Source organism: Grus americana, chromosome 20 (genome assembly GCF_028858705.1).
Source record: "Grus americana isolate bGruAme1 chromosome 20, bGruAme1.mat, whole genome shotgun sequence".
NCBI lineage: Eukaryota > Metazoa > Chordata > Aves > Gruiformes > Gruidae > Grus > Grus americana.
This window is the reverse complement of record NC_072871.1, coordinates 11,457,954-11,469,619: the sequence shown is the minus strand read 5'-3', so window position 1 is coordinate 11,469,619 and position 11,666 is coordinate 11,457,954. Positions and strand designations below refer to the sequence as shown.

General features: G+C 42.2%; 1 protein-coding gene across 8 annotated transcripts in view; it reads right to left on the bottom strand.

Annotated features, from left to right (window-relative positions):
* Positions 1-338: 338 nt before the first annotated feature.
* Positions 339-11,666, bottom strand: part of BRD3 (bromodomain containing 3) — a 50,543-nt gene continuing 39,215 nt past the window's right edge. For 5 of the 8 annotated variants that reach the window (XM_054848520.1, XM_054848522.1, XM_054848519.1 and 2 more), the window contains 5 exons: positions 11,281-11,472; positions 9,441-9,676; positions 8,621-8,913; positions 6,618-6,746; positions 481-5,859 (listed from right to left, as the gene is read on the bottom strand). In XM_054848520.1, the coding sequence (XP_054704495.1) occupies positions 5,744-5,859; positions 6,618-6,746; positions 8,621-8,913; positions 9,441-9,676; positions 11,281-11,472 (966 nt within the window). In that variant the 3' untranslated portion in view covers positions 481-5,743. Of the gene's footprint in view, positions 409-480; positions 5,860-6,617; positions 6,747-7,038; positions 8,005-8,620; positions 8,914-9,440; positions 9,677-11,280; positions 11,473-11,666 lie in introns of those variants that run through there. The other 3 variants (XR_008580001.1, XR_008580000.1, XR_008580002.1) reach the window with 3 other exon arrangements.

Genomic DNA, 11,666 nt, shown 5'->3' with positions numbered 1-11,666 from the left:
AGCTGAACTTACCTCAATCAAATGCAATTCTCACGTAATCTAAGCCCCCTTCAGAGGATAGGCTTCTAGGAACAAATCCTTCCTTGGCTGCCCTGGTGCATTAAAGCAGCTCGAGCGTTTCCCTCACCAACAGAAAGTGCATTTAGAGCCTGTCTACGCCAGGTTCTGAACCGCTTCAGAGTCCCCAGGCCAGCACATCAGACCTGCCCCCTGCTCTGAAGGCAGTTTGTCCCATCAGTGTGGCGCTCCATCTGCACTAACAGCTGAACTTGCAAAATTAATTCCAAATTATTTCAAGACTCGTGGCACTAGGAGTCTTAATGTATTTATGTTTGCCTTTTGGCAATGCTACTCAACTGACTTCTTGATCAAAGCCCTACAGGTTTTCAACTGGAGCAAGTGCAAGACCTGAAAAAGGAGATGAGGGAAGGGAAAGGAAGAGGAGAGGGGAAAATACAGGATCAAACTGCACACACAAACCAATTTTTCTTTTTATTATGAAAACAAAACAAAATGCCCCAGGACCAGGGTCCATGATTACCAGTAACATCAAAGATTACTTTCTAACTTTTTTTTTTAATTCTGTTGTGTTTGAGGCCAGCAATTTGCAATAAACAAGCTAAACTACTTACATTGACTCATTTCTTTTCAGTAACTGACATTTACAGGAATATACTAGAAATGGCACTAAAAAGTTTTAAGAAAAAGAGTTACGGTAAATTTGCATGCACATCATACAGAAAAGTAACATTTTTTTAAATATTAAAAAAAAAACAAAACCAAAAATACAACAACAAATCTTTCTGGATTGGTTATGCCAGTATCAGGGGTAAGTTCTAAGTGGCCTGTGTCAAATCCTAGCTGGTGGCTTATTTATTTTTAAAAATGACATTTAAAAAGATATGCAAATACCATTTCTTTAAAAAAATGCATCTCATTGTTTTACAAGCAAGATAATGCTGCTATAGTGTAATGAATCCTTGCCCTAAATTTGTCTTCAGCAATGCAGAGCCTGCCCACAGTTAGCCCTAGTGGTAACTGCTCATTTTGAGAATATGTCTTCTGAAAATCTTTTGAAAATCCAGTACTAAAAAGGTTGTGTTTTTTCTTTGTCATGCCCCGATCCCTTCCCCCTAGCTCCAACCCCAACTTTAAAAAACATCATTCCTTTCAAAACAAGGAAAAAATTAAAAACTGGTCTAAGAGTCCCCAAAACAGAGAAAGAACTAGATTAGGTAACTGCAGTCTGCTTCTACCACATAGAGAACATGGAAAGAGACCTCACTGGGTAACTAATTTGTATATATACACGCACACAAGTGCTCATGTGTGTATGTGTGTGGGCGCGTGCATCTATTGTACACACACTCACAAACAACAGTTACATAGTCCCAAAATTACAGTTCTACAGTTACAAACCCTGTCGGTAGGAAAGTTTAAAATCGCATCAATACAAAACTGAAATGATTTTGTATAGACAACATTTGGTTAGCAGAAAACTGTTGTACGCAACAGATTCCTTTAGTAGATGGATCGGGGCCTGAGCCCATGGGATGCGGATCTCCCTCTGGTCCCACCGAGCCTAGGTCCGATGGTATGCCAAGAAACAGGCTGACCTTACAATCAGATAAAGTTTCACAAGGTTTTTAAAGGTGCAGTAATGCTGGTTGATTGATAATAGGTCCGGTCAGATATTGTTTTGTCAAAACAGGAATTAGTCAGAAAAACCAGTTTCAATAAAACTATGTGTGTATGTATACATAAGAAATCATACTGATTTCAGTGAAGTTTCCCCTGGAAAACAAAGTTAAACTTTGTTCGTTCAAGAAAAATTCTACCATAAAAATGTCAATCTTTTTTTATTCTTAAGTTTAAAAATGTTATTTCAAATGTTATATATTTGATCATTTTAAAGTTATTTCATGACATCCATACTGACATGTCATGCAATACAAACTCAGTTAAATAAATGCTCTATTGTTTCTGTTTCCAACTCATTAAGGGCTGCTGCTACTTACTATGGACTGAAAACATCTCTTCTTTCCTGGAGACACTCTGATCTGGAGATACAAGAGGCACCACTACTGACATGTCGGGAGATAATGAGCACTACAAACAATACGAAAATGAGAAAGTGTAAGAACAACATTTTGAAATAAAGAGTCATCAATTTCTTTCCTGAAATGAAGGCCATGCCAAAATGGATTTCTCCTGCGAACTGCCATTCACAAGGAACACCTTACTTTCCATGAAAACAAAGTTTCCCACTAAATGGTAGCCCAAGTCACAGCTGGGTATTATCAAAGATATGCAGGTGGTTCTTCTTATTCCTTGGTGGGTTTGGTTGCTTGTTTTCCTTGCAAATCCCCAAGCTAGGGCAGGTTTGCCATCTAAAATAGGGATCCTCCTCCAGCGCTGCAGACAGTCCCGGACCAGGCCCATCACTTCATGCTTGGTCCCCAACCCTTTGGCTCTAACCTTTCCACCGATTCTTTCTGGGACAGACCTATGCATCCTAGAGGAACGTCTGTACCCTGGCTGTGGTCAGCGGGGCTGTCCCCGACGTCGTAGGTTGGTGGCATGCTGCAGAACCAGGTCCCTGGGCTTTACGTGGCAGTGATGCTGGCGAGAGCAAGCTGCAATTGCCTCCAACACCAGCTGCGGTTTGTTCTCCACGGAGGCGACCACCATGTTACATCAACAGCACAGCTCAGGTTAATGCATGAGGGAAAAGGTTTCAAGCAGGGAAAACTGGGAGCTTGTTTATCCAAGTTGTCATGGTATTGAATTGGTTGCAATTATTTTAATTAAAATACTAGTTGGTTTTGATAATGGAAGTCTCAGACAATAGGAGAAACACAGATGAAACCCAACCCCATTAAAAAAACCCCTAAGCTCTTAATTAGGTGCATATTATATTTCCTCATAGTAAATTCTGAAAATATATTACTAAGCATCTGTCTATGTGAAGATTTTTTTAAGGGCAGATTTTTTAAAAAAAGGAACTAAAAATAAGTCCATTGTTAATGGAAAAGAAAAATCATTAATTTCAGTAAGAATCACCCTAGTTCATCCACTTTATTATGGGAAACTATCTGCAAAGACTTGAGAGCCTCCTGCCAACAGGCCAAGCACCCTGACGATTGCAAAATGAGCTAAGGATGCCCAGCAGCTTATAGGAGGAACTCGGTGCCTCACAGCAACACTCTCTCAGCCCTTAGCGCAAAAAAAAAAAAAAAAAAAAGGAGGTAGGGGATTTTTTTCTTGTACAGCAAACTGTAGAGAGTGTGTTATTGTCACTACACAGATAAGACATGGACAGAGGCACGTCAGCTATTTGAGACGCACGCTGGAATGCTCTGAAATGTTGCTTTGAAAGATAGATTTTTAAAGACAGACGCAAGAATAAAATTCTTGATAATTCCATCTCCTAAGTGTCTAAGTGTTTTAGCATCTAAAACTTCAGTTGATGGGCAGTGACTGGCAGCTGACTGTGGCTGCAGTTAGAAGTGCAAACCATAGAGTGAGTGCTACTAACAGGCTGGCCCTGCGCTTACCCAGCTTTCCAGCAAAGTGACCCCCCCCAACACCACACATCCCAGCACAGCGTCTCCCGTCCCAGCTCTTGGAGGCTGAGCGTGCCATGAAAATTGTGTGCTAGGGCTGAGGAGTCCTCCAGGGCCACTCACCTAGGTGAAAAATAAAAGCTGGTGTAACCTGCACCATGGGGCCTCTGGCAAACTGCTAATACAGACCACAGCAGGGTGAATTTTAGGGCTACCCCACAGTAGAGAGGCAGCCTTAGGGGCTGGTGCTGGGAGAGGGAAAGGCATAACTTTCTGTTAAACTATATTTTTTCTTTACAATAAAAAGTTAAGAATTTACAATAAATTTCTGCCCCTCAGATTACAAATTTTATATAATTATAGAACAGGTGTTGTCCTAAAATTGGATTATTAAAAAACCACCACTGTTCTACAAAAAAAAAGGAGAAAAAAGACCTCTGGAAATATTGAGAGAAAATAATAATGTGCTGAATCAAGAAAATGTATCTACCTGTATGTCTCAAAAATCTGTACAAAACAGGAAAAAAGGGGGCTGGGGTGAAGAGATAAGAGAAAACAAAACCCAAAATGAACACACCAAACATGACAGAGCACCAGACACATGGTAGACTGGACTGTAGCACCTGTAGGTATAAAGTCCATTGGATTTAAATAAAGTCTCAGATTTTTATTTGCTTTTTTGTTGTGTTTTTTGGTGGGTTTTTGTTTGTTTTTTTTTTTTTTTTTTTAAATCTGGTTCAAACCACATTAAAAGTCTGCATTTCTGCTGGTCTGCATAATGCAGCTTTGCTTTTGCTAATTTTTTTAATAAGTTTTAAGTGACCAATGGTGTTTAATAAATAAAGTACTTATATATACATGAAATCAGGAACAGTGAAAACAGAGTGTATTGCAGCAGTGCAGGTCAAAACATTAGGCTGGACTCAAAAAATTGCAAGTCTTAAAAAATTGTCTCTTTTTTTTCTCCCTCCCCTTTCTTTTTATTGAGGTAAGCATTTCAGTGTCTGGAAACCCGCACCCTGCACAACACAGAAGTAGCATTCCCCTTCTAGGAGCTTACTACTGAAACGATAGAGAGGAAAAAAAAAAAACCCAAACACACACAACATCTCTCTCCAATTCCCCTGCCAGCTCAGCCTCAGCTGGAACTCAAGTGCTCCTTTATTTTAAGCCCAGACTGAGGTGCTTGTCATGGAGAAAGTACTTACACATGTGTCTAATAACAAGCACATGACTTGCCTTGGTCACTCTGCAGGGATCACTCTGAGGTCCAGCTGAGAACTTTCAGCCAAAAACTGATTTCAGTTAAATGAAAACTTTCATGGAGAGTATCCATTTCCTGGAAATTATCTATTTGATGTTAAAAACAACATTCCCAAGAAACCTGAGTGTCCCTTGCTCCCTTCTTCCCAACGTATCCCCAAGAAAAATGAAAATTTTGAGTGGAAAAACAACAAATGCAACCACTTATATTGCTCATGTGCTTAAAGTTAAATTCATGCTTAAATACCTTCCTGAACAGGTGCCTATGCCTCTACCAAGATTAAAAAAAAGCATGTTAGCAATCCACAGTACACGAGAATTTGTTTTTATGTAAAAAGATGATAGCATCTGACATTTTCATCACACTGTAGACTTTGAGATTAAGAATACTAGTGCTAATAACAAATACACCAACTAGTTCAAAAGCTAACATCTTTCAGATACAGTACCATTTTACAGAGATTTCTTTAAAAAAGATTTTTTTACCTTGTGTGAGCCAGGCAGGATTATTAAAAGAGAACATTCTGGGGAGAGGAAAGGGGCGGGAGGGAAATGTACTACAAACCTTGCAGAACTTTCTATTTATCTCCAGCTAAGAGTTCAAAGTTCTTCCATTTTCAACCAATCTTCTTCAGTTAAAATGTATTTTAGAGACTTTATGCAAAGGGAACTATTTGTCATAAAGTCTAGTCACACACACGCGCAAAGATCTTTGACCTATTAAAAGAGCGCCCCCAAAAAAATGGAAGATACCTTTTATAACACTGAATTAAAAAATAAAATAAAAAAGTCAGAGAGGAAAAAAAACCTGACCATCGTGGAACAAGAACAGTATATTATGGAGAGAAAGGAACACTGCAGACCATCGATGAGGGTGATGTCCATTTTGTGTTTTGTGAGTAAGTGTCCATAGCTCATTCCGAATCGCTGCTGTCTGAGCTGGAGCCGCTGGAACTGCTGCTCCCGGACTCGGAGGAGCTGCTACTGCTGAGCCGGGAAGGGCCTCCGAAGGGAGCTGAGCCAGATTTCTCTGCAGGGAAGAAGGCAGCGGTGAGGTTACTTGCAAGGAACTGAACTAGAGCAGGTTTGCCCACAGCCTTCATCCTCCATGGCTTCGTTCACAACTTCATTTTACCTGGGCAGCTTATCTACCCGCAGCCTTTGCTTGCTGCAACAAGGCTTGTCCTGTCAGTGGATGTCAAGGTTTCTCAGCCTGCAGGTGACCACAAAAATTTGGGATCCGCACAGGAAAGTGGAGCACCTGGGGAGCTGTGTCCACAGCCTTGCATCCTTCAGTGCAACCTCTGAACCCAAGAAAGCCCTGCTTGACTTGTGCGAAGCTGGAAGAAGCTTACTTCGCACCGTAAGAAACTTTTGTACCATTTTTCACACTGCTGCACTATGTGGGAGCTTGGGCTTTTTTAATCCCACAATAGAGAAAAACTATCCATTAGATGCTCTGCGCTACTGGTCTGTATGCCCAGTCCTGCACAGGCCAACACCAAGCAGCTGATCCTCCTCCCTCTGAAGGAGAAATTGCCTCCAAGACACCTCACATTTACAACCCAGGAGAGCTTCCACCTGGACAGGGACCAAAGCAGCCCCCCACAGAAGCTCAGTGCCCAGCAGTAACTCACTGTGCCCCTATACTAGTGACCAACTAGAGTAACTGTCACAGAGATAAACCCAAGGCTACAAGACAGCAGCAGTTTTGCTTGCCTCAGTGAGGAAATCTACACACACACAACGTTTTGGGCATTGTTAGCACAGTAAAACCAAAGCCATTACCTTTCTTTGCAGGTTTCTTGTTGTTGTTTAGCTGCCCGCTGACATCCTGTAACCGTTTTTCTAGTTCTTTCTTCTTTTCCTGAGCTAACTCTTCTTTTGACTTTGCTGCTTGCTTTTTCCCACTTGCAGCTGTGGAGGAGGAACGCACAATTTCTGAAACTGCATGGTTGCAGGTGAAAAAGAGTGGACATCACTATTTTACAGGGCACGTAAATCTGTGCAACCACTCTGCAGTGACACTGCTAAGATCATGTGACCACACAGCACCTACACATCCCAGATATAGGACAACATGTGAAGTTGTCTAGATCATCCAATCACCATCATCCTGTAACATGCACTTTTTAAGAGAGATCTTCTGGAAAGTATTTTAGAAGATAAAAATATCCATGTAATAATCTTGTAGTTACAGGTTACTTACCAGCCAGTTATATGGTCAATAGTTACACACATTTGTAATTACAGAATTGTTACATGGGTTTTCTGCCCTGTAAAATAAAGTGTCCCATTAAAAGTTGTCAGAAGTAAGCATCTGCCATTATAAGTTAAGCTACCTCATACAAGAATATACCGTGTTTTATGTCATTTTAAATATAAAACAAAAAGGACAACTTAAAAACCAAATGAGGCAAAGGCTGGCAGACAAGAATGTAGTTGCATCAGTTCTGACGGAAATGGTGAGAAGTACCAGCAATACTCATACTTGTGAGCAGAAGAAATAGAATAAAAAGAAGGAGTAATTGAACACAGGTGTTGGCCAGTATCAGAAGCACAAGACAGGGGCCAGACATTTTGCCTGATCCAGCAAGGAAATACCTACATTTCTGTGTATGGTTTTAAAGTAATGATTTAAAAACCCAAAGAAATCTGGAAAGCACAGTCCTAAGAGGGTGCGCCCCTGGAAACGAAGCATTGCAATAGAGAGCAGACAGCAAGAGAGTGCGGCTGGGGTCAGGCGTGCCAGCCTGCCAGCCCAGGGTGTACCAGTCTCAGAGGAGCGGACAGACAGACATCATAGGTTATCTTCGTTACTCTATGCTTTGGTTCCAAACAAAAGGATGCTTCTTGTTCCTAACCACTCTGCAAAACCGTTTCCTGAGCTATTCCAACAGTGAAGGACTCACAAAAAAAAAAAATCAAAGCAGTGTATTAAAAAATAAAAAGAAGGGTCAGAGTCTGAGTTTTGCTTAGGCCTACCTGAAAATCCTGTGGTGAGGAAATGGAGGTACTCTGCAAGAGCTGTGAGTGGCTATTGTGTTATACTCTTAACAGGACAGCTCCCTCTTAACCGACAAGCAGATGGACAGAGCCAGGACCACTGCAGGTAAGCGATCCTATTGCTATTCAGCTGGAGCTAAACTCTCAAGGGGCCACGACAATTCACTCTCTGTGGATGAGGCACAGAGAAAAGTCTGTCCCATACTGTACTGTACACTCGGCAGCGCATTAACATTAATCCTCTGAGCTGATAGAGGCTGAGGGTAACATGGTGATCACACTATCCAAGAGCAGCAGTTTTGGGGTGAATGTACAACTCAGACACACCCAGAATCCACAGATTGCCCAGGTGACTTTTGTGCAAGTAATTTATTCCCTTGGTATTTTGGATCCCAACCATGCTTTTTGTTTCCTTCCTAATTAAATGCTAAACTATTCAGGATAAGAAACTGATCCTTCCAGATGTGTGCACATAACACCTAACACAATGAGGCTGAAACCTTTATAGTGCCTTCTAGATTCTAGATAAGTAATAAAGGTATCACACTGGTCTTGTAGAGGAACACAATAGTCCTCCAGGTCTCCACGGCATGACTTCATGGGAAGAAAGAACAGAAAAAAAAATGGGAAGTTTCTGTACATTTTCTTGGGAGAAAAGAATCTCTAAAAATCCCTGTCATCACATACTCAACCAGCTGGGTAAGAGAATCCTAACACACATGCCCTGACTCCAAAGCTGAGCCCAAGAGCCGGTGGGGGAACGCATGCCCCAGGAGATAACTTACAAAACGGTTTCCTTTGTTTTTTCTGTAAACAAGATTTCACGTATCTCTCCAGTTCTCGTAAAGTTGTGGGCTTCAATGTTTCAAAATCTATTTCTATCTCGTCAGGATTGGAGTCTCTGAGAGAAGGTTCCCGCGACTGGATGATGTGCACCACCCTGCCCAGCTTCTCCCCAGGCAGACGGTTGATGTCCAAGCTGAGTTGTCGTTTCTCATCATAGGTCATGGGTAGACCTTCCTCCTCCTCGTCTGAATCGTAGGTTGCAGATGCCTGTTTGCCTCCTTTCTTGGGCTGCCTGGAGGGGGTGGCAAGCATGGAAACATTAATGGGTATATTGAAGCAATGAGCTCTCTTTTTCTACCCCCCTTGTAACAAATATCCCAATGCTCTTGGCTTTGAACTTCCAGCCAGATGGCTTGAACAGCACCACAACTTCTGAAAAAGTTCAGAAATCTGAGACCAGCTGTTCTACTCCTATTATATTTTAGCCCTGTGAGGCATGACCACAAGCCCGTGTAGCAGCAGGAGGGCAGCAATGAAATGGCACGTTCTTGCTGGCTGCGTAAAAGGCAAAAAGCAAAGCCTTATCTGAGAGTGATCAGGCAGGGACTTTAAGAGAGCTGGACAGTGGAAATATGATGGTTCCACTGCCAGCTCTAACTTAAAGAATCCCAGAAGTTGTCTGGGAACGGGGACACTATTCAACCGCGAATTAACTGCTCTGACAACTGAGCTTCACCAGGAATTCAGCAGGGACAGGAGAACTGGACTGCAAGCTCTTGTCATTCCTCTTAAGGCAGCTTCCAGAAGGCAGGCTCTCACCTGTTAGCGGTGGTTGTGCTGTTTGCTTTCTTAGCTGGGGCTTTCTTCTGTTGGGTTTGTTTTGGTGGTTGAGCCACCTTGGGTTTCTTCTCCTCCTCAGCTTTTACTTTGTGCTTTTCTTTTTCCTTCTCTTTATCTTTCTTTTTCTTCTCTTTTTCCTTCTTCTCTTTTTTTTTCTTTGGTTTGTTCACTGGTGCTTGTGACAATGCAGCTAGCTGCTCATGGACAGCCTTTAGCTGAGAGAGAACAGTGAAAAAATTAATCAGACTTCAAGGCAAGATAACTGATGCCTCCACATACCCTTCCTCTACATCCCAATGTGTAAGTATTGTTGAGGGATATTAGATGTTTAACATAAATAAGTAGGTTTTAATTAGAATAAATTACTTAGGAATATAATAGAGTGTGATTTGTGCTGTTTGCTGAGCTTTACTTAGCATGAGTAGCTAGATTTGCTGAAGCCTTTAGGCTGCGATAGAGGGATTTTTCTCAGTAATTTTCCTAGTTGTTTTCCCAACAGCTAGTACAGTGCTGTGTTTAGTCTTTTAGTATGGGAAAGTATTTTGATATCATGCTAATGTTTTGGTAGTGTTTTTCCAAGTCTGGGACTCTTCAGTTCTCCGTGTTCCACCAGCAAGGGCAGGTGCACAAGGAGTGTAAACCAGAAGATAAGGAGGCTCCAACCTTCAGGGAAAACTGCAAAAACTGCAAGTCAACAAGATAAGAGCCTGCCTGGACACAGAAGAATCCAATTAGATGTTAGAAGACCCCAGACCAAAAATCACCATTGGACTAGAGGACATATGGACAGCACATGAAGGGCACGTGCAGGGCAGGTGTATGGGACCCAAGGGTGTAATTGCCCTAGGATCTCTTTGTTCTGGGTCCCTCTCTTTGGAGTCATCCAGCCTGGGCTGATCCTGCTGCTGCACCTTTCAATTAAATTAATTATTTTATAAAATCCAATGCCTGAGACTCTGCTGTGGGAAGCCTAGGGTCGAACCTGAAAAAAGAGGAAGTGCGCCCAAGAACAAGTGTGTGCATGTGTGACATCATGAATGGTGTGTGAATGCTCAGGCAGCAGCTTCTTCTTTAACAAGTATATCCCAAAGTCAGTGATCAAGCAGTCCAGTGATTGAACTCAGGAGACTTTGCTTGATTTGAAATTCTTTAAAAAAATGCAGTGCAAGTATGCAGAAGCTGACTCGAATGAAAACATAATTCTTGTTTTATAGGGGCAAATAAAAATTAAACTTAATAGCTCCGTCTAGAGCGCTGACAACTTGGCCTCTGGAATCCTGCGTTTACTTCTTGGCTCCCCTACTAGCCTGATTTGAGACACCAGATAAGCTATTACGGTAGCACATGTAAGCACTGTAGCATCTGGCATTGTGTATCTGCACAATAAGAAAGGCCATGGCTTAATCGTTTGCAACCACAACAGTCAAAACAGCTCACTTCTACAGATGGGGTACAGGGGGACAATATCCCACAGGAAGCTTGTGACAGATTTCGTTATGCCTGAGCTCTCAGATAAAATGAGCATCTCTGTTCTTTCCAGATCCCTGCGAAGAAGTATTGTCTGCACCTTCATTCATACTCAAGGATCCCAGAAGGAAGCACAGAGCATCAGCACCAAGAATGGCTATTTCAAAGAAAATTAACATTACATCAAACATGCACTTATTTCACAGCTGAGCATTTTTCCCCTTTAGCTGGCAGAAAGGGAGATTGCTTTGCTGTATCTCAGCCTCGATGGGATTTTTAAGAACAAAATTAAACCCTTCTTCCTGCTATGCCCTTTCTACTGCACAGACACATAGCTTGGCTGTTGCCATACCTGCTCCTGGAGCTCCGCCAGCCGAGTCGCTCGCTCTTCCTCCGAGTCCGAGCTATCCGAGTCAGAAGAGCTCTCCTCGCTGCTGTGACTGCTCTCTGTGCTTTTGCTCACCACTGGTGCTGTTGGTGGAGGAGGAGGTGGGGCCTCTGCAGGCTCATCGGGCATCTTTGCAAACCTCATCTCAAAGACATCCTACAAAAAGGGGGAAAAACTGGTGACAAAAGGAGTCTGAGCCACCAAGACCACATTTTGGCCTTTTAAACACACTAGACACCCCACCATGGGTCAGGGTCTTACTGCACTACACAAGGTGCCGTACAAATAAATAATAATGTACAGATGGGCATACATATTCTGTAAGCCCAAGAAAATTCTCCCATTACTTT